General features: G+C 33.3%; 1 protein-coding gene across 2 annotated transcripts; it reads right to left on the bottom strand.

The window, feature by feature from the left end:
* Nucleotides 1-9: 9 nt before the first annotated feature.
* yki (Transcriptional coactivator yki) lies at nt 10-24,350 on the bottom strand. 2 transcript variants are annotated; one of them, XM_069061281.1, is made up of 5 exons: nt 22,994-24,350; nt 5,314-5,450; nt 4,867-4,998; nt 4,533-4,805; nt 10-1,870 (listed from the first exon to the last, which is right to left on the bottom strand). In XM_069061281.1, the coding sequence occupies exons 1-5, from the start codon at nt 23,476-23,478 to the stop codon at nt 1,605-1,607; spliced, it is 1,293 nt and encodes a 430-aa protein (XP_068917382.1). In that variant the 5' UTR covers nt 23,479-24,350; the 3' UTR covers nt 10-1,604. The 2 variants fall into 2 exon arrangements, with proteins under 2 accessions (XP_068917382.1, XP_068917383.1); XM_069061282.1 differs by lacking the exon at nt 4,867-4,998 and having other exon boundaries at nt 22,994-24,341.
* Between the last annotated feature and the right edge of the window lie 553 nt (nt 24,351-24,903).

Here is a 24,903-nt window from a genome sequence, read left to right as displayed (position 1 = left end):
TGACAGAAAAATATTTCCAATATATATTTACAATTATAATCTAATACAAGTAATGTCACAATAAAACAAATACATGGTCAATCTCAGAGTACAGAATGAAAACAATTAGGCTTATAGATAAGCATTTATTTAAGTTTACTTTTCAAATAATGTTAGTAGCCACAAATTTCCTATTGAGAATTCCATGCCTGAACATGTTTGTTATTGCATTGAGTATTGCTACACATTATGTTCAAGAATTACGTATGAAAACCTACGTAATTAAAAAAAAAACACTTGCAGCTAATAACATCAGTTTATTTGCTCGTTTTATTTAATTAGTGCCAATTTCGTTCTGACCTGAACCGGTGAAAAGATTTGTTTCATTTTTTTTTAAAAGCACCCTGTGGACAAAGCAACAATAATGGAACTGATTTTTTTCTATACTGATTTCCACTGATTTGTAATCACAGCTCTTGTATTCTTTTAGAACATTCTGTTTGTTTAAATTTAATGTACCAAAACGGTGAGTTTTCGTGGTTAACTAACGTAATAAAATTATTTTAACTATTTCGGTGTTACATCACATCACATTTAAGTGTAAAGACAATGAATTGATCAATATGATACAATAAGCACTAAATCTACACTACAGTAAATGTGAAAGGCACTGTTATATAAATGTTAGTGTAAAATAATGTACTTTAGAAACTGTAAAACTAAGACTACAAGTAACAATTGTCAACTATATATATATACATTACCAATTAAAGGCACAAAATGGAGGGATTAGTTTAGTGTGAGCATCATGTATTTATGTATCAAGTTAACGTAACCCATCTTCGATAAACTGCAACAAGACTGTTCCTGAAAGGAGCAGGGGTGCAATACAAATACAGTTAACAATAAAATTAAATAGGTATACGGTGAAGTATGCCTATTAATCAATTAAAAATATATATCTGAAACAGAATTTTTAAAACATTCAATATTTTGAAACACCATTACATTATCACAACGTTAGATTTGGAACAGCGGTTAAAAAAATGTTATACATGATATAAATTAAAATTGTTAAATAATTATCTCTAAAACACAACAATAAATAAATATGTAATTTTGATTTTTCAGTACTCGATATTATTTTAAACATCCTTTACTTCTTGCATCGAAGATATTTCATCAAACATCGGCGAACATGTTGGTTCAACCAGTCACATTACGATTAAAGTCGCTTCGTACATTGACAAAATATCCGATCGTCTGAATCGTAAAAACTACAATTACTAACTTAAAAATTACAAACTATAAAATACATATGTATGAAAAACATACCCAACAGTAAATTGATTTGAGAATTACAAATGCCGTAAATGTAAAATTAAAATGTACTTTAAAAATATATGTTTTGATTATTATTGCCACTGAAAGCGTATTCAAATGGTATATGTATTGCAAAAAGTACTTAAACGTCATAAGTGACAGTTTTTCCTATAACTAACAACTGTCGATTCTGTCTTACAAATTTTCGGTCAATTTATATAAATATAAAACATTTTCAGATTGTTTTCACAATATAACTGAAACAGGCTGAGCTGAAGAAGGCTACTTAAGTAGGCACTTTATTACAACCAAATGAGCACATTATCAGGCTTTGTTGTGGGTGTATTTATTAAAGATTGTACATCATCGTCTAAAATGACGGTCGGGAATTCTTCCCCCAGCTGAAGCGAAGGCACTAAATCTTCTGTACAGTCGATATTATCACTTAACGATGAAATGTCCGGAGTATCCATCGTGTGACTTTCACTTCCTACTTCCATGTTATTATCATCCATATTTGCTAAAAAGTCTTCTGGTGTGTGAGGCATCGAATACGTGGTACCCAAACCTGTATCGATCACAAAATCAAAATTACCAAATTTTATTTAACATCACCTACGCGTGTACAAAAACACACAAAAAAATGTCTGTTGCTGCATACAAAATTTTACGACCTGCTGCATTATAACCGGCCTGTTAATTTCATTAAAAATGCATTATGAAAATGTTTCCGAAAAAGAGCCAATTTCCGCCGATGAAGGCGCTTCACTAAAAATAATTATCAATACGCAATATAGCATAGAAAAAATAACAACACTAAATACAAAAACCACGAATAATAATAAAAAAATTGTTGAATTTAATTTCAACTCAGCAAAAAATAAGGAGTTTTTTGACTTCAAATTGAAAATGTCATTTGAACAAGAAACATTCTTTGTGAAAAAAACTTAAGATGAATAAAATCCCCAGAAAGCGCCCGTTTACTAGCGTTCTGCGGGGATCACTCAAACTACACTTTTGAACCCGGTTTATAATACAGCAGGTCGTGCAAAATTTATTTGCTGCGAATAATGCACCCCGAAAATAGTTGCCCCATGCGTCATCGCCGTCACGATTATGTGGTTTTAAGGGAAGTCTTATAGCGTGACAAAGGTATTTAAAATACAATAAGAGAGAGTATCGATCGGGTAACTGCAGAGGTAAATTAGTATCAACTTGTCCACACTCGTTCATATTTTCACTATTTTTACCACTATACGATCAACAAATAGAAAGAGATAAGGGGTGATGGAAGAAAACAAATCTTCTAAAAATGTACCAACAGCTATGAAAAGAATGTTTGCCGAATCTCTAACGAACAAGTATGTGGTGTATGGTAAATCCGAGCTTCGATTCCATTTCGAAAATATAATTCCGTCAAGGATATTTTGTGTTTTCGAGAAAAATCATTTTTCAAATGAAACTGACATAAATGTCACAATTGACAAGTGACACAAGTGACGGAAATTTTGTTTTCATAACCACCTCATCTTTTTCTCATCGATCATATTGTACAAAGTGACAAGAAGACTGTTGAGTTGGCAATACAATTAAGAACATTTTTTTATTCGGCTATTTGCAACACTGCAACCGTATATGTTTTGTTGGTTTATTTGACACATATCTGATGTAAAGTCCATTCAATAAACATCTGGACTGTCAAAATCAAAATTGCAGTTGTTAGGTTGGTTAAATCACTAGTTATTTTCATATTGCCCAGTTGTTATCTATGATTTTTTAATTTTTCAAACTATTCATTTGTTTAAATTGACATTGTCAGATAAATTGCAAAATTATTTAAGTGTATTTTGTAAAAAGGTAAAAATGGAAAGTTCAAAACGAAGTAGGATGGTTCGATTGGCGCGAGAGAAGAGGGCCATAAGAGATTATCATGAGGAACAAACAAAAAAGTGATAATAACGGGAAGAAATCCAAATTTGTGCCAAAGCCGCTCCAGTATTGTTAATTAAGAATTGGTGTTCGTTCTTGTGATTCACAAATCAAAATTTTGGAGATATAAGTGTTAATCAAGTGTTGTTGTTTAATTTGTTACCTGTTTTCAGTTTGTCGCGTATTTTTTATAAACTTTATTAAATTGCTCTAATTCATTTATATATAGTTGTAGCAATGAATGATTCAAAACATTTTTAGTTCAATGATTAAAAATGAAAACATAACCTAAATATATTTTGCAACTGGATTTTGATGTCGGTACACTCTAGCGAATTTTTTTTTATATTCAAGTACAGTCAAAACAAGCATTTTATTTAAAATTTAATTTTGACAGTCCAGGAGTTTTTTGAATTTACTATAACATTAACAGCAACAAAATGGTAGGTTAATAATTTTAATGAAATTAATTTGAAATAGCCAGCGCTTTAATTTGAAATGTCAAATGTTACTTGTTAATGATTCAACTGTCAGTGTCAAGTCGTCAACAATCGGAAGTAACTCCAGTTGTACCATTTAAAAATAAAACTCAGTATCACCAACCAACCAACCGATTAAAGTTAGTATATTAAATAGAGTTGGCTCCATCCTGGTTCCTAGGAGCGTTTTTCGATTGATAAATTGGCTGCACTTTTATTGTCAAAATCGGCACTATTTGTGTTTAAATAAAATTGTTAATTATCAAAATGTTTCTAGAGCGAAAAATAAATTCTAAATATTATGTTACCTATTTAGTCTTTGCATTTACTTCACAAAGTCTGTGGGAACCAGGCTGCCAATGCAAATTTAACTCTCAAAAACTCCCCTAGGAACCAGGATCGAGCCTACTCTCTCTTATAAACTAGGCAAAAATGAATAGGGAATTTTTCCATTTTTGAATTTTTTTATAAATACAGTTTAAAATTTGTAATGAAATGTGTTAGAATTAGAAATATATACACATTAAATGTAATGTTTCAAGTACCTGTAACATTTTAAATTTATCTAGTGTTTAAGAATACGTGGGAGGATTGGGGCAATTATTTTGCTTTCCAAGAAAAATTGTGGAATTCCCTATTAATTTTTGCCTAGTTTATACCACTCTATTCTTGATCACCTTGTTCATACTTTTGACATACTTATATGTACATACAAATAAAAACAAATGTATTTAAACACGCTTTGATTTTTAAAAAATTTGATTTTGTAATTTATCTTTAACAACATAAAAATATTTGTAGGTAGAAGTGTAAAAATATTACCTAAACCGCTGTCTGCGGATTCCTGTCTTGAATGGTCATTTAGACTTGTCAGAAAGGGATCCAACGCCAAATCGTTCGAACTACCCCTCATCATGAGTTCCTGTTGCATTCGAATTTCTTGTTGCCGTAATTTAAGTCGGTCGCGTTCAAACTGCAACAGTTGTAGTCGAAACTGTTGCTGTTTAGCTGGGGACGATTGCGATAAAGAGCCACTGTGCCAGGATTGTCCGGCTACCGTTCCAGTTCCCGGAGATCTCTGTTGTAAGTGTGTCGCTGCAATCAAAAGAAAAAACTCCTCAAGATCGACTTTCCGATAATTCGCGGCTTAACTTACGAATTCGAGGGTCAAACCACGAAGTAGTACGTGTTTGATGATTAATGAAATAAATTTCTCCTTCAGGAGTTTGTGCCTGCTCCCAACCTTCAGGCAGAGGGCCTAAATCTACGTCTGCATTCACTTTGGCAGCTAGAGAAAAAAATTTCTCGGTAATATTTTAATTTCCGATATTGAAGGATCAGGCTGAGTTAACTACAACCGATGCAGTTCAGAATTTTGAACTCGTGACTATTCCTGAATATAGCACAAAGCGAAGATAAGACATTAACATAATTACGACAAGTACGTGATCCTGGTCTGTGTTAGAGGTGTGGCAACCTAGACTGTTACGTTATTAGTGATTTGAAAATTTTGAACTGCATTTATTAACATCATCAAATTGTACCAAGATTAGGTCGATGCAACTGACAGGCTATTTACCAAAAATTGGGAACAAATACTTACGGGTCGAAGAATTTGATGCTTGTGCCTGCGAAACCTGATGTGATATTAGCTGTTCCGCGCTTTGGTGCTGTTGAGCTGCGGCTTGTGCAGCTAAAGACTTTCGAGGGTCCTCCCATGTTGTCGTCCTCGTTATGTGACTGCAAAAAATTCACATTTAAGCACATCTACAGACTCAACAAACTCAAATTAGCTCTAACGCTACATCACAGATAATGCACCTTCTACTTACTTCGATTTAAATTGCTGTTACTTCTTGAAAATTTTTACTACTCTACACACGATCTAAATGAAATAATCGTCCTCATTCGTTCTTCAAAAATTATTAATATGTAATGAAAACTCCGCTCAAAATGCGATCAGTACAATTTTACATTTACCAAAACGAAAAAATCACTAAGCTGTTTTCAAACTAGTAAACAACTTTTCTTACACCTAGAAACGATAGAATATTTGTGGGTTAATCTACTTTAATACAAACAATTTTTACGATGGCGAAGAAATTGAAAAACTATCAGTCTAAATCATGGTATAAAATTAGAAAAACCTCATTTACGACTTTTGCTTATTGATCTGCTGTTTTTACACACCGCTTTGGGATTATTCTATCCCACACTTCGAAGTTGTTGTCGGAAATTTTTTTCGGTGCGTCGGTGTTCAATTATTTTTGCAAACACAAGTTCAATAAGATTTTCAAAAAAATGCATCTCCAATCTTACTTAAACGGTAAAAACAACTCAGTGACAATAACGATAATGTCCAGACAGAAGTGCAATCATCTTTGATCCCATTTTTTATCTACACTACATGGCATTGATACACAAGGCGCAAAATAAAATGTGTGTGTGGATAAATGCAGAACGTTTCAAATTTTAAGTGATTAGTGTAAATGTTTTTAAAATGAAAATAGATTTCTCGTTGGTTCTAATTAGGACAAGTAATTAGTTATATTTGTAGCCACAGGCTGAGAGAAAATTGACAAATTTCTAGCAGAATATTTGCAAAACATTTCTAAAAGTAAATGCTTTGCTCGCCAAACAGTGGTTCACGTGAAACGTTTTTTCTGCTTTTATTTGGATATTATAAATTATCACACAAGGCAGATAATCTCCTCTTATTAAAACAACGATAGCATCTCGTTATTCTTATTGATAACGGGATAAAATAAACACTAGTTATCATGGTTTCAAGGAAAGATTAAAATGTTTTGTAGATACGGAATCTTAACAAAGGCAATAAATCTATAAAAAAGCAAATAGTTTACGTCATATTTAATATTATCCGGTAAAGCAAAAAAAAAAAAACAAACCCTTTATCATGAGCTAATCGAAATCACCTAATTCCCACAGTGATATAAAAAATTACGCAACAATTAATCAAACCCTTTGAACAAATAAAAGAAAAGTGTATAAAAATTGTGAAGGTCAGATAAAAATCCGGTACAAAGTTGGATAATGTACAATACGAAAAAATTATCGATAATATTTTACAGTTAACTGTTGTCACCAAATGAGATAAATGTAGAAGGTCGAAATCAGTAGAATAAATTAGAAAAAAAAAATGAAAACAATAAACTACGAGATCGGTCAAGGCGACAAGTAATGAATTACATACAACGTATGAAAAGTTTTATTTTTAACCTTATCAATGGTCAGGCGTAAGTGTCACAAGAGTCATGAAGCCGTCCAAAATAACCACAATCATTAAACAAAATATTCTTGGTGACTTGATTAATGTCGAATTGTAAAAGTAGTAATTATTTTTAATTGAATAAAAATACAACTCGACAAATTCTTTGAATCACCATTGGCATGAGTAAATTTCACCGAATTTGTTGGTTTTCTTGTACGTAAATGAATTTTTAATCGGATACATTGTGGCCACTCTCTTAATTGCACAAATTCCCGGTATCCCGTTTTGACAAAAAAATTCGGATAACAGCCAAAACTGATCGCTCGAATCGTACGAAGTAAACTTGAACTCGAAATAATCTAATTACAGAAATTGGGAAACGAAGCTACATTTTCCGACTATTTCTGGAGTCATTCTTCTGCAAATCAATGAAAAAGTATTTAAGTGCCCCATAAAAACGATTTGAGAAAGTTTCTCGAAACGTATTTTCCACAAATCATTTGCCAAATATTCTTGGAAGTCGGAATGAATGGTAAAGTCATTGAAAAGTAGAAATCTACCTGTTTTCAATGATACACAGTCGACGTTTCGACCTTTAAAGGCCAAGCGAAACAACCGACAGGAAGTGACACTCGATGGTAAATGTGTTCGAGTAAAAACTCTAATGCATATGGACAGTTATTTGAAGACTTTAGTTTCAGACTTCAGGAAATGTGATGCGGGGCGAAAATAACAAAATACAACTCGAAAATTAATTTGTTGTGGTAAACAATAAAGGTGCTATACTCCGTACTCTGATAGATTGCACGTTTTTTGACAGAAGACAGACACAGAAACGAGTGTGGCGGGAATTAATCTGCAAGGCTACAACGGTTTTCTACATAACGTGAAACAATTAAGATGGAGAGTTTAGTACTTTTCACTGCGTTATATTTTGGAACTAGAATTTAAAAACGTGCAATCTATCAGTGTACGGAGTATAGTAACCATTTAATAAATCCACAAAGAAACTAATCGAAACTGAATTCATATGAACGAGAAATATTTTGAAATCTTTTAAGTCAAAACACAACAGAAAACACCTCTGCACTGTTCAACAAACGTTACATACAGCTGTTCCAGAACTATCGCCAAAAAATGTTACATAGCAACTTCCCATGTCAATATTAACGCTAAATCGTAATTAAACATTCTTTTTTAGGCGCCTTTATGGTTTTACAGAGGTTGAAATTACCACAAAAGTGGCAACATCGTAAAGAGAATGTCCTGAATATTATAATAATACGGATTGGATTAGGTAGTAATCACAGTAACCATTTTATTATACTGTACAGTCATAGTAAAGATCTATACATTGCAAATTGTAACGGGCGTTTAGAAAGCCTGGTAAAAGAAAAACTGTTTTTTTCTTATGGAACATGTCACTTCTGTCCATATGCCCATCTTAAAATGAGATAAATACACATACACAGATAGAGTTGTTGATACATGATTTCTTTGTTCCAGCCTTTGCAACACTTTACATACAAAAACTATATATTTTTAAAATTATTTATTATTCAGTATTACATATTTTATCATGTTCTGTAAAGTTTTAGCGGTAGTTTTGAAACACCTGTATCTGTACTCCTAAATTAGTATATTTACGGAAAAGAAAATCTCATAATTATTTTACGACACGGTGCAATCAACTTTATTTTGACATGAAACATACGTCAGCGCCACGATGGAGCCTTCAAACATTTCTCTGAAAACTCCAAACTTTTATCTGGCTCTAATGAAATTGTTGTCGGATCTTTTTGTATTTATTCGTTTCTGGGAATATTTATCTTTTGATCGTTATTACCAAAGATTACAATCTTGTAACGATATTTTATTATTTTACCAAGCCCAGTCACGTCACTTTCACTACTCGAACTATGCCTACAATGAGGCAAGAGATGCGCCTACATTGAAATTACCTCAATAATAACTACTCAATACTTTGTAGGAGCATTTGACAATCGCAAAGAATATATTCACTTGTTGTCATTCTGGTGTCGATCATCGCATTGACAAAAATCGAATTTCATTAAATTTATTCAAACCGACTTCTTGTCGAATTTCTTTTCGATTTTTGCGCACACAGTGTATGCAAATGAACGTCCATAAATCAAGAAAAATTTATAAGGTATCTATCTATCCACACTCACGACGAAATAACTGTAAATTGTTATTCTTATTAAGGAGCAAACTATTTATTATTTATTCCTGAACGCGATGACCTTAAAAATGTTACAAAGGATATAATATGTACATACATACATATGTGTGTGCGGCGCGTTTACTTTCTAATAATCGATTGGGATAAAGACCTGCAATGCTTGCTAGACAATAGGTAATATCGAGGAGTGTTTTCCAGAATATTTCTGGGTGTAATATGGTCACAGTACCAGCGCATACCTATCCAAGAAATTTGCATAATGTTCGTACCATTGTTACACAATTTGACAATAAGAGAAAAATTGTGTTCTCTATTTTTACCTTAGCTGTGTACGCACCATCATCTCTTATGGATGTCTCTGGAAAATATTATTGTAAACACATTTAACAATCAATGCGTCAGCTACCATTTAAGACTACCAATCAATTTTAATTTAACGAAAACACAGTATTATTAATCGAGATGTACGTTTCTCGAGTGAAGTTTGAACTTTACACTTAAGACTTCTCGATTACCATATCCTAAAAAATATAGATCTGTTATAATTAACAATAAATCTGTTCCAGATGAGATTTACATGCCACAGAATGAAACCTGATGTCCCAACACCCGATACATTTTAGTTAATTTCGTCAAATTGTCGACGGAAAGTCAACAAATTTATTTCATAATTATCCAACACCCATTTTAGTTCTGTTCTGCAGCGCTACAATTTCAAAAAAGGTGGAGTTATGTCGGTGTTGCGAAATCGAAATCAAACTAGTACGACGTAAGTAGCGATAAATAGTTCCCTATAAAGTTTATAATACAATAAACCATAGAAATATTAATTAATTGCAAAATAAACAAAAACAAACTCTAAACAATGGTTTTGTATTTCACGGTAATGTAAAAAATTAATAAATGTATGAATGGAAACTTAAAAAAGTTGTTTAATTTTATTATATAAATCATTCCATTTTATTCCGTTGGAGTGTAGAATTTGGTAACTGAACATGATTTTTTAACACTACCAGAGAACGCATTCTTTAGTTGACGCAACTGATTTATAATCGAATTATGTACAGTAAATGTGAGATTAACATTGTATTGCATAAACAAGTGTTGAAAACGTATTTGCCGTACTAGTATCTCGTTTAAACTTTATTTGAAATGATCAAGAGTTGTGACACGACAAATCTGGTATTTACCTTATTTATTAAAATATTATACGTTCGATTTGCACTCTTGTGCACATACGCATTCCTTTGTATGTGCCACAGACAAACTAAACCAAATAAAACCAAATATATATACGTAATTTTAAAAAATATACTTCGGGAAATATTTGCTTGTTCAGAAATATGGATCGGTATTGATCGAAAAAATTGTTTCCAATCCCGACAATTTTACATAACTTGAAGCTTTCCTTAGCGGAATTTACATCGGATTCATTTATCGAAAGCCCCGTCACATCTTGTGTCGACGCCAATGGTTTTCCGGGATAAAAATACTAACACAAACTAAAAATAACACAATATAGCTACCACTTACTTCAAGTAAAAACAGAATATTTAATTTATTCAGAGAAATGCACATACAAACGTGTAAATGCCGAAGGAAAATTAAAATTCTTGTTAAACCAACTGGTTTGACGTTCAACAGTCGAATCAGTTTTTGAAGATTTCCACTAAGTGTGTCACAATTTTCGTTGAAGACTTATTCATCAACTTTACATAAATAAAATACGGTACTCTCAACGACATTTTTTAAATGTCAAGGACCTTTACTAAATTTGTCTGATAACACTGTACGCTCACACGAAATGTTTTTAAATAATTTTATTCATATTCGTGCGATTAAACATTGTTTTAATTTCAAAGGTACTGTTAATTTAGAAAATACAATGTACGTACAAAATAAATACATCATTTGATTGAGCGTGACCACATTGTTTTATATAAATCTGGGAGTGGGGAAAAATACGACCGCAGAAGGTAAATTTTAACGTACCGTTCTAAAACGTCGATGATTTATCAAAACCCAAGTTATTTAAACTTATTCCGTAACCACCGTGAAATGTGAATTGGAAATTACGCGAAATTTTAAAAGTAAACAATAAAATGTTGAAGCCTGAAAATTATTAACTATTACATCGACGTCGTATACGTAGGTACAATGTTACTTTGTTAACTCAATCCGGAACGTATTTTAATGAGGTGATACAAATTTACTTCAAAAACATGTTAAAACACCACTTGGTTATTTTTAAAACGCAAAAGTAAAATATTGTTTGTTGTAAAATATTTAAATTGTTCGTGACCGGAGAAAAACTTCAAAAAATAGTAATTGGGATTTTTTACACGGTAAATAGATCAAGTTCAATACAACATGTACAAGGTGAGTAAACACTTATGACTAGCTGAATAACTCAAAGTTACGAAGATATTTTTTCAAATTAAGTAGAAATGTACTCTAATCTTTATTAAAATAATTTAGATGCAAAAACCCTATTTTTGGTTATTTTTAATTTCAACAATTTTATATTGCATAGTACATACATATGGTGTATGTATTTGATAATAAGTAATAACATTGCAATGTCCGCTGTTAGAAACTCGCTAGATATTAATTAAAGTAAATTAATAAAAACCAAATTTAATGGCACTTAGTAAAATATTTATTAACAGCGGAAGTTGCAACGTTATTTTCAAATACATACAATGTATGTACTGATGTAAAATTGTTGAAATTAAAAATAATTAAAAATCGAAAAAAGTGTTCTTGCATTTTGACATGTAAATTATCTTCATAAAAATAACAATACATATGATTATTCGCTTATACATAATGTACATTTATACAACGGGATTAGTTATTTGTGTATCAAAGCCAAAAAGTGCATCTTTTTCGTCCGAGTCTAGGTTTTCTAATCAAGGCGCAGCCGAGGCTTGAAAACAGGCGAGGACAAAAGGCACTTTCTGGCAGAGGTGCACATTAAACTTTTTAGGCGACTGCACGAACTACAAAGGAAAATACATCATTGGAAAAATTACAAATTTATTTTGTATCTACTTTTTCCAAATATGTATGTACATAGATAAATTTATGAATACATATCAACAATTTTTTTGTATGTAGTAGCAATTACTTATTTACATAATTTATGGTGACAGGACAATTATTATTAATGTAGCAGTTACTGAATTAAAACGAAATATTCTTCGTTTCATTAAAAAATTTGAAATTTTTACAGAATGTTCTACAGCGTCACATAATCATTCCTGAATTTTTTGAGAATTTTAAATCGATTGGAAGTGTGTTTTCGCTGGTGGTGAAACTTGAATCACCCTGTATAAACGTTCATTTTCTTATTATGCATCAAATAAGCACCAGAAATAACGATACAACACTTTTTCGGGCAAATAAGATATGTACTTTAGTTAAATTTTACTGTTAAATATTAATTTGTTTTCAGTCGGTTTATTCGGTTTTGTCGGTTTCGTTGTTAACTTACTAAAACTAAACAAAGCAACAGACGAAAAAGTGCGCCCGAAAAAGAGTTACTTTTCGTCCACTTGGGAGTGCGTAAAATCACCTTTGGTCATTAAAGGAGCCTAAAATAGTAATTTATTATACGAGTTTTATAAGACACCATTTTGTCGCAGGCGTTTTTTAGAGCACGACGAGCGCAGCGAGGAGTGCTATAAAGCAAGCAAGTGCGACAAAATGGTTTGTAAAACTAGTGTAATACAATATTTTTTCTATTTTGTCCCTACTTTAATTTTAAATTTAAAAAAAGTTCAAAACACAATGTTGGGAAAATTATATTTGGCAAATATAAAAGGTTGGTAACACTGGTAACTAGACGAATATGTAATTGCAAGTTTTGAATTTAAAGTGTCGTGAAGTGCAGTGATCACGTAGCAACTACTCACTGTGAGTCGCTACCAACATTAAAAATTTAAGTAAATGTTCCTGAAACCAGTATCGAAAAGAACTCCTTTTCGAAAGCCGCTCGAGTGTTATACTGACCGTGTTAAAGGTGCAAAATAAAAAAAATATTTTTTTCCTCCGTGTTCGTTTCCCGAGATACATAACGTGAAAAGTGGTATATAACTAAATATATAAATTTTTTCAGTTTATACATACATATACCTAACTTGACATCTGTCAAAGATAACCTCAAAATTTACAATTAATTCACATTTTTCAAAATTTTTGCTTAAACGAACACGAAAATCGTTGTGTGCACCTCGGCCAAAAAGTGCCTTTTGTCCTGGCCTGTTTTCAAGTCTCGGCTCCGCCTCGATTAGAAAACCCAGACTCGGACGAAAAAGATGCACTTTTTGTGCCTTGATACACAAATAACCATTTTATAACTAGAGTGAATTATTCGGCTGACCGTAAGTGTTCGCTCGCCCTGTATAGGATAAAATTCTAAAATAAATACTAACATCAATACATCCGTATTGATAAAAAATCATCACGGTCATTATTTGAAGGTTTTCCTTATCGGAAATTAAATAAATAACAATAAGAGATTAAAGAGATCATTTTGAGACGTTACTGTTTTAACACGTCAAGAAACAATACTTTTAATTTTAATTGAATGCTGCTTCAGCTACAAAATAACACCGTACCGTGACAGAATAAAATAATTGGAGCATATTTATTACAAATAACAATTAGTGGTAATAATAAGTAAATAGATCTTTCAGATAAATAGGGCTAATTTCTTAATTAACTACTGCTTTGTTCCAGTTTTAAACTGTTCAGTTTTAATAAAGCAATATTTTATAATTACACTGAGCAACGATAGACTTAAGTACAAGAAAATACCACTACCATAATCTTGAACAACTGTTCTAAATTAATTCAACTGGTACAGTTGTTCTATGGTGTCATTAACATGTTAGAAAAAAGTAAAGGATCATATTATTTGAGTGTGAACATTATTATTTATAACTGTGAAAACAGAAGACCACGAATGTGAGAAAGGTGTACATATTGTTTGTGCACGTTACGAGAAGAGTATTTAATTGTAATAATTTTGTTGATGTCAGTGGATCTGAAATGATTGTGGTAATTAGAGTATCGTGAATGTGATTTGCCTTAAAACTTATTCCTAGTGGGATATTTTTAAGTAAAAGGCCATGAATAAAAGGATGACACCTACAAATTAACCTTTAAACTATTCGCCAGAGAATATTTACAAGTAAAAATATGTAGTGAGTTTGCTTTTTTTTACAGAATAGGGAATAAAACCGTGTAAGCCTAACCGTTGTAGTTTATAGGTTTAATTAGCTTTGCATGTAAGTGGACACGTGTAAAAGCAATAAAACAAATAAATAAGGCGCTATAAGTGTAAATAAGTTCATTATTTTGCTTGTGCATTCGGCAAAAGGTTCGACGTCCGACTTAGGCGCCTAGAATTTTAAAATCTAAAAATATACGTCTCGGCGACTAATTACATGTATGTGGAATAGAAGCCCTAACTGCCAAAATGTATTACATCCACCTCGAGGTTATTTTATAATTGAAAGAAATATCATATCACAAAACAAAACACCCAAGTAAACGCTTCAAATACCACTTTATTTCATTTTTATAACCGAATTTCATTCTCAATCAAATAACGTTCGACCTTAATACAAACAAAACAACTGACTCATGTGCAGGACCGGACTAAGCCGTTGCCAATGTTTCGGTCACGACAGGAATACCCCCTCATTTTTCAAAAACTAAATTTGATTTGTTTACGCGAGATGAACATCGTCGGACAGGAGTAATTTACATGACGCACCACTCCGATTGTCATTTCATCGCAAAAATAAAAAACAGTCAAAATCGAACGTGACGGAAGGACACTGTAACACCGATATCTTGGAAATCGACACGATTTTATCAAAATCGGTCAGAAGTCGGATACCGTGTCGTGAAACTAGTTCATTATTCTGTCAAAAGCAGTAAAACATATGTCAGGTGTTCCATAAAATTGATATTTTTATCTTTGGAAAATAAAAACAAACTACTGGGTGACGTTGCGGAATAAAAATCGACAGTTAGTCCGTTGATATCTTAAGTAACATATTAGTATTTTATTTACATTGGCTTCACCCGTGTGGCAATCCACTGATTTTGTTATGTACCTGCACAGTATCAATGGAAACTGTGAGTCACTTGTGAAGTCTACACGAAGATTTTTCATGGTTTCCTCTAACATGATTAAAGCGTATCTTAAAAAAATATATCACACGTTACGTAACATGAGCCGATGTTTAAGAAAACAGCGACAAAGGCACATTTGAAAGTACATCCGTTATATCATTATGGTGTAGATCAAGTTTCTTCGTCATTTTCACAGAACTTACAATAATACTTCTTACAAAAGTATACCGCTTGCACAGATAAAACGAACACCGGATAAAGTTTTACACGTGGAAACTTAGGGCCTCTGAGGTAAAATACGACATATAAAGTTCGAATTCCAAGAAACCCAGATACGAGGTTAACACAACCTAGATCTGAACCATGATCTCGCCTATATTTAGAATTTTATTGGGAATTTTACTTTATAACATAATGTTTACAGTAAACTAAGTCGTATGCATATTGTTGCTAGTAACGCAGTTTAGATTTAAATTTTCGTTGTCCACGAACAGGTTTAAAATGTACTGCGAGATTTCCGAATTCGTTCAAAAAGAGAAGAAATTCACTTGGTTAAAGCATAATTCGCAGGAATAAGTGATAGCGTTGTCGTTAGCCGCAGACGATCGTTGCAAATTTTACCAAAACTGGGAATTCGGACCACTTTGTGGAAATATGTATCGAGCGAACAAATTAATTTATCCATGGATTTGATTCCGTATGTCTTTTGCGATTGATATTTCGAGATCCAATCTGTGTTTCAAGCTATGTCTATTGGAGCGTGGAGTTCAAGTAACGACATACGATTTCGAATTCATGGATAACTCGATTACAAATTAATTCGATCGCTCTTTATATTTTTCAAATAAATACAAACCAAAGCTACACACGGCTAAAAGTGGCTACAAAAGTGAAATATAAATACATACATACATATGTATATGTATTTTTTTTAAGTTTACTTACTTAAATGTTCAACGGGAACGTGTTTGTCACATTAACCGCAATGTGCTGTTTTATACAAACAATAATTTTAGTTAAAAAAGAATAAATCAACAGTAAGTTGAGTGATAAAAATATGTATGTACAATATTTTATGTGAAAATTTATTGGGATGAGAATAAGAACCGACTTAAAGGAAAACAACCTGAAATGAACGAGTTTCAAGCTAAAAGAGTCGAAAAAGCCAAACTACTTATGCACAATTTAATTTAAACGTTTTATATCATCAAAATTTTAGATCTTAGTAGGCCGCGTTTCCGTCTTCGTTTGCGTGAATTATGTCGTTTTTGACATGTGTTATGATGTCAACGTTGAATAAAGCACAGATATGATTTTCAGAAGTCATAATATACTTAAGTCACAAATCATACTTACACCAAACAATAAAGATAGATTATATCGGCGGGTGGTTTTTTAAACTCCACATCTATATTATAGTCGCCTGTGACTACATTATTTTAGGATGGGGTTATAACCGGCTAGATGTGAATTTAAAAAAATCACCCTGTAGTGTATTATTATCAGTGGTTAAAAGTGATAATTCCACATTGCTTAAAGATATTGTAGAAAATAAGAAGCGTGAATTTAAACAAATTACGCTAAAATTTATAATTCAACAATCACTTGGGTCATTTAAATATTCTTTTGCTTTTACGCCGAACTGTTTGTTTTGTCTCGCAGTCACAAAAGAATTTTCGCTTTCATTTAACCTGACAGAAAACCAAAATGGAATGTTCAAAAACAAATTAATTTCGTAACAAAACTTTGTATTTCAATTTTGACCTAGATCACAAATTTTTTCAGTGCCTTTTACAACCACCTACTCATATGACGGCTCAGTACATACATTATTTAGGTGTCATATTTGTTCTAAGGATGTGATATTGTTAACAATAAATTAACAGGATTATTATTCGTCCAACAGTTTATTGTAATAAATAGGATCTCGGAACAAGTGGAAAATGATGAAAGAGTCGTACTGTGTGTTATTTGTCGCAGACAGTTTCCCTTTTTTTTTCTTGGAGCTTCTTCAGGACTGAACATTACTATTTGGGTCCATTAACACTATCTACAGTCTTCTTCACATTCATCACGAATTTCATAAATAATAAAATCATTTCAAGAAGAAATACACCAAAAATGAACAACTTACTATAAAATAAACTACATAATTTTGAAATATAACATGAATACAACGAAAATACTGCTCGCTTGTCAACAAGCTTAGTTTATACGAATTCGTTGAGATGTTTTAAAAAGAAATTTAATAGCAAAAAATCATTTTAATTAGGTTTTTCTTCAAGTTTTACATAGTAGGTCAACTGCTTTCATATACAGGTTTATGATAAAGTAACGCACAAAATTCATAAAACGCACAGTATTAATTTTTGAAAAAAATGCATGCAAACGTATGTATATTACTTATAGAAAAAAAATTGGGTCAAATTTGTCAAAATTATGACGTCATAATATTTTTACAAATGGGAAGCTATGATTCCGATTACATTATTTGATAGAGCTTATTTTTCTGGATTATAAAAATCTAGTTTAAGTAGGGATTACATAAAAAAAAATAAGCAAATTAATAAAAAACGAAATAAACTTGAATTTAATAATAAGAAATATTACTAATTTACAAAATTTTGTAAACATCACCACAAATCTGCTATTGAAAGATTTAATTTACCACGCGAAAATGGTGGTAGGGGTTTTTCAAATCAAGAAATTCTACAACACAATCAGATTGCTTCACTAAAAAATTATTTTCTAAGTAGAGCTCGTGATAACACTTTTTTTAATGCTTTGGTTTCAGCGGATAAAGGTTACACACCTTTAAATTTAAGTGATAATATAATTTCAGATATTGTTGAGCCAAATATACCTGACACTATAGCAAATATAAAACAGAAGTCTTTACATGGGAGATATTTTACAGAACTGGAACGAGAAATTAATATTCAGGCTTCTCATGCATGGCTTAAAAAATCAAATATTCACCCTGAGACTGAGGGTTTTATATCTGCAATACAAGATCGTATTACTTATTAAAAGATACACAACCACATTATATTTATAAACCAGAAAGTTGTTTGGAAAATGACAATTACAAATTATATTTTGATCGTACAGTTTTAACTGACATTAATATTCAGCATAACAGACCAGACATTATTATTTTAAATAAACAACAAAAGCAAGCAAATCTTTTAGATATAGCTGTTCCAAATTCACACAATATAACACAGACATATAACACAAAAATTAATAAATATTTAGAACTCTCCGTTGCTATGAGAAATCTTTGGTGTTTAGAAAAAATTTCGATTTTACCACTTATAATTTCAGCAACGGGAATAGTACCGCAATCTCTTTTTAAAAATTTAAAAAAATTTGGACTTAGAGAACACATTGGTAGTTGAAATTCAAAAAGGTATACATATTATTATACTCATGTCATATCGTAAGGAAATTCCTTAACATTGACACAGAACATAAAACACAAAAAAGTCAAAATGTGGAGGCGAGACGCCGGTAATTATGTTGATAAGCACTGCACTATTACTTGATAGTAATATCCGTAATAGTGTATGTATACTCCGGTAAAATTGCCGTGCCGCCGGGTGGTGGAAGGTTAAGTCATAAATCAATTAAACAATACTTTGAAACAAGAATTTACTCTAAAAACTGTTTGACGTGTTTCTGCATTTTTTTCAAAAATTAATACCTACTGTACGTTTTCTGAATTTTGTACGTTACTTAATGTTATCATAACTCTGTATAATGACGATGATAATATCTCAAACTATTAAACTAAAAGATACAATTGTATGTAGATATTTTACAATTTATAAATTCTGCTTGACGTAAATTTGACTAGTCATTTATTACCGCTAGGTATTACTTTATATGCAGAAGAAAATAAGATAAATGGTAGATGCTGGTGTACATCAGGCACCCTTATTTCATCATCTAACCGCTACTAATGGCCCTCATGGATTACGTCATATTTTTTATATTAAACCATTTAAATTTACACCTTGCGTTAGTCGCGGTAGCAGAAAACAAGTTAAAATGGGCAATTGCACTAAATTGTTTATTATTACAAACTTTTTTGACGATTCTATAAAATCAAGGGTATCAAAAAGAAAACATCACACCGAACCTACATAGTTATACATACATAGATACAAATCTGGCGAAATATACATAGATATCTATAACGTTTTGCACCCTACCCGACATTACACAATTACTTAATATGCTGTTCTGTAAACAGTACACTTTCTAATAATGTTACAAGCTATTTCTGCGGAATAACTTGATTATAAAATAAACATTTTACCAGTCCTGTATCAGCAAAAATATACAAATACCAATAAATCAAGAAAATTATGGAAAATACTCGGTCTTCCAGGAAAAACTTAAATAATAATTCTATCATATCTTATATGTCGCACTCGTTTGAGTGTTTCGCTGAACGCACACAGTTCAAAATTCGTTTATCGTATTGTTTACCACAATTTTCTCAATTTCGAAATTATATTTTGAAAGTTAGATCTAGTTCTATCAAAACAGATTAAAAAGCATTCACAAAAATCTCGCCGTACAATACTTAGATTAGATTAGAAGTTAGTTTGTTTTAGATGACCATCAATCACAGATTATTTTATTTTCGCGTTTTTGTATGTCACATGTCAATGTTGTTTTGTACCCATTTTTGATTTTATTGATCCTTCCAAAATAAATTTCAATCTATATCTTATCTGTACTCATTGATAACTACAACAACAAAAAAACTAAATCCACTAGTGAAATTTAAACCAAACCGTGCTTTTGCAACAATCAATGGATATTTACTATCCTTTCCTTGAAAATGAGGCAAATCAACAACCAAATGATAAAAACAAAATTCGAATAGACGCGCCTTCAGCGATTAACTATATTTAAGTAAGTGAATGATCTCATAAATGTTAGCTTCACAAAAATGTTTATATGTATTTAAATTTTACTTTAATTTGTGCGAGTATAATAAAGATGGGCGCACATTTATATTAGAGAATTATATAGCTTAGTGCAAAGAAAGTACCTACAGTAAAACTGAATGTCGCTAGATGGTGCTGTACGCGTAGATCCTATTAAAACAACACTTGGCTAAAGGGCTATAAAACGAACGTACCGGCTCCGTTAAAGTTTCGACTTAATAGTCGAGTAGTTATAGTTTATGGTTATTGCTAGGGCTATCAAATACAAGAAATCAGATTGGTTCATAAGTTAGTGTATACTTTTTAATTGCAAAACTATGCCCTTTCTAGTAGCTTTTCTTTATAACGTGCAAGACACAAAATGGAGGAATTAATGGTTTCATTCCCTTCATCGATATCCCCGAGCTTCTCCAAATCGTTCACCAGAAAAACAAGGGTGGTCATTTAATTGTTGTTTACTTTTCATTCACTTCCTTCTTTTGTGCTGTATTTACTAAATGCTTGATAATGCAACAACGTATTTGCCAACTACAATGTTTTGACTTTATTGGCGTTTCAGCTTTGGTTTTATGGTAAACAAATTTGTTTATCATAAATGGGTTTCTTTCTGACATATTTGAAATTTTTAGTTACCCAACGAGAAGTACGTAACATTTGCGCTTCTCAATTTTTAAACTGACAGAAGCTTTTTCTCTTTGAATGGTTTACAAACACGATTCGTCGCGGATCTTCCTACAGATTTACATCAAATCGCATCAAACAATTATAAACAACACGACTTCATTTCTTTAGACTCCAGCTTCCAGAACAATTAAATTAATAACCAAAACCTTCGCCAGTTGTCTCACTTGCAAGTGCCACTTTCCACTAATTTTTCTCTTCTTTAGAGTACGTCTACCTGTTCAAGGACAAAAACCACCCCATTTTAAAAGCGTACCTGTATCCATTCAATCGTATTTTTTGCTCAGAATAACAGATCTGCCTGCCGTTTCCGTATGTGTACATACGAGTGTACACATATTGCTTTGATAACTCTTGTATAAATAATTTCAAATCATGACGACGTCTATTATCAGCAAGCTGGAGCGGAAACATCCTAATAAGAGACAAAAGCGTAAATGTAAAATTGAAATGAAAAATTAAATCTCAACCTCATTGTCGATCCCCTTCCCTGCACTTTACTCAACGTTAACGAAAATAACAGTTTATTGTGTCTCATGACTACTGTATTTTTGATAATTGACGGTGAATAATTAAAATCTGTACACAGGAGTTCAAAAAAAAAATCAGTACCTTTTCTTGACTTTTCTTAAGTTAGACACAAAATAGGTTAGTAAATTTCTTAAAAAAAAGGTTTTTTAATATTTGATTTCCGGTAGGCTTGAAAACTGTCGTAGGCGATAAGTAGGTATGTATGTACTTGCTTATTACATTATTGTTATAAAAAAAAAATCGTTTCAGTACTGTGGCTGTCTGCTTATTATTTATTAGACTGTAATAGTATTCCGGGCATTGTACGTATTTAGAATCCCTTTTCTACTGGGTATCAACTACTGAAATGACAGGAGAATAAATTTTACATTTTATTCATCACACAATAAATTTATAATATTGACATGAACTGATACAACAAAACATAACATAAATTTAAGCCGACGTTTTTACACTAAAAACAAAAATTAAAAGTCAAGTTCACAGGAGTCACTGATCAGTGTAGCCGGTATTACTCCAATCTGAAAATTGTTGTTATCAACACACCACAAATATAATCAGATGCTTATTTTAAAAGGAGACAGTCGAATAAAAAAAATTCACTGGTTTATCATTTTCGTAAAATTAGATTGAGTCGAATGAAATGAAGGTAAAGCCACTGGCAACGTAGCAGTTAATCTTTAATCGCTGTAGTTAGATTTGGAAGAAGTGTAATAAATTCTTTGCCCTGAAATGTGACTTAACATTCACCTACTGTGATAATAATTTATGCTGTGCATCTAGTTCTTAAGAGAAAATCGTGGAAATAGTTATAAACTTATTGTAGCTTATTTATAACGAACGGAATCCTTGTCCCGGCAAGACTCAAGGGTGTCCAATTATAAGGTTGCAGTAGTACTGTAAGGTTGTCTGGAAGTTTTTATAGACACTCTCTAGAGTAGAGAATATCTGTTGATAAAGAAAGAGTCAAGTTCGAGTTTAAAAATGAGATGTGAACGTGTTTCGATCAGATCTGGCAAGTCGAGAAAAATGTTTGAGCGGTGATGGGGACAAAGTAGCTTCGTTTAGTCGTATTTCCCGTGCGGATACGGTTTTCAGAAGTTGGGTAGATTTCGCGCAGGTAATCGAAGATCATAGAATGCGCGTTCGATACAGATCGGAATTTAAAACGATCAGTCGAACGTGGAACGGTCAGCTTAGGTATGTGATGGTCCGAAAGCGTTGTAAATTGATAGGTAATAATCGAACGGTTGTTGATATGCAAATAACACAAGGTAAAGCCGTTTCCTCGCTAGAAAGTGGTCGTAACAGGTACAAACGGTAATCGTTATGCAGATTGTGAAAGCAAGCAAACAGTTGCGACCTCCACGAAAGAGGGCGGGTTAACCGCGGGATCTAGTCTGTGTCGTCATGACATGGGACGGTGGTCGTCGACTCGCATCAGGTACAGGTTACAGGTACAGGTAGAGGTACGAGCGCGGACAATAGAGCGCAACACCTGTTGTCAGGCCGGCATACTCACTTCAGATAGTACAGCTGTCCTTCGGGGGTGCGCGCCTGCTCCCAGCCGGTGGGCAGCGGGGTGTTGTCTTCGACCTTGGTGGCCACGTCGTAGGAGCGCTGCTTGATGTGGTGGTGCGTCGAGGCCTGGGCCTGGCCGACGGCGTAGGTCTGCTGGAGGGAGGCGGGCGAGCTGTGCGCCCGGTGGTGGGAGCTGGGCAGGGGAGCGGCGCCGGCGGTGGTGGTGGCGGCCGTGGAGCTGCCGCTGGCGCTCCCCGCCGAGCCGAAGGCCGAGTCGACGGAGTTCTCCCGCGAGTGGTTTATGGACTTGGAGCCCGTCGAGGGCGGGTTGAAGAACGAGTCCGGGAGCTTCCGCATGCTCCAAGGCACTTGCAGCGGCCGCTTCGAGTCCGGCTTGAGGACGCTGTCGAATAGCGCCTGCAGATCCGTCTCCGAGTCCTGGTCAACTCGCAACACCTGTTTGGCATCGTCCTGGTTTAATGCCATCTTCGGCACTCAGGACTGCACACTACACCAGAACCGCACGCACGCACTGACCACTCGCTCTTCGCTCCACTACCGCTCCGGCTCGGCCAACTTTCGATTCATCAACTCCTCGGCTCCCGGCACTCAACTACCAGTCAACAAAGTCTCAGACATTAACCAATGGATTTACACGACTGCGCACCCCCCTTCCCTTGCAGGAAGATTAGAGAACGACACCGATTACCGATATCTGCGTTGTGTTCGTTCGTTGCACCGTTCCGATTCCGACTTCGACTTCTACTTCACCGATTTCTGTCAACCGATCTCGATCTCACTCGGTCTCCGCTTCTCACTTCTCAAGTTCTCATGCCTCACGAAAATTATCCGATCTCGGACTCTCGAATCTCGATTTTCTACTATTTGTTGCGCCTGCCTGAATTTGACAGACAGACAACTGACTGGAGTAGCTGGTTTTCCTACTTCGGAATTGCTCGGAATGCTCACCTCATACACCTGTCTTCCACTTAACCGCGCGCATTCTTAGTGCATTGTTTTAACCGGAATCCGCTGAGGGCCTCGCTATCCGTGAGCTTTGCTCAAATTACTGATTCCATTAATGCGCCTAATTCGTTCGGAGATTTTACTTAAAGTCGTTGGCGCCACCTGTGACCGCTCAAATTAACTACAGAGTCACTGACTTCGCTTGTCGGCTTGTCCCAACATCGACATCCGGGGAATATTTACAAGTACAACACATTCTCCACACCGCAAATGGCGTACTCTTTGTCTCTCGAATATCCCACGGACTATTCACATTTCGAATTCTGATTACGTAATCGTCGTAATCCTTCTTTGAAAATTAAACGCCTTTAAACGAAAATAATATCAACAACTTCTCGCACAATCTCACTCGGCTCATATTTTACTAGAACTGAAAAGTTGACCCTGTTACTTGCATAATTAGCATTTCTTATTAATTCTTAAACAAAACACTTCATATTTACGCAATAATGTTCCTGATCTCGAGTAAATTTTGGACGTGATGGAAAAAACTTCTTGCCAAAATTTTAATTACCTAAGTAGGTACTTCGCCATAATTATTTTTTCGTATTATATACAAGAATCGTACATCCCACATTTTTTATAATTTGTAGTACATATAACACAAATGTCATCGACAATACTTATAATAATCACTACAAAACAATTTCCATAAAAAACGTAAAATATTGATTTTAAATCTTCATTAGATTTCCTTTAAAAATTAAAACTTAGGGTTACTCCGACAAGACTAAACGTCAAAAAAATGTGTGCCTATCAATTCGTAGGTGTTTTGTCTATGCATAAATCTTTTACATAATGAACAAAAATAATAACCATGAAAATTATTTAGGGATCGTTCGGTACCTACTAGTATATACCTAGGTATATTTATAAGATATTCAA

This window comes from Tenebrio molitor, chromosome X (assembly GCF_963966145.1).
Source record: "Tenebrio molitor chromosome X, icTenMoli1.1, whole genome shotgun sequence".
NCBI lineage: Eukaryota > Metazoa > Arthropoda > Insecta > Coleoptera > Tenebrionidae > Tenebrio > Tenebrio molitor.
This window is presented reverse-complemented; position numbering and strand designations above follow the sequence as displayed.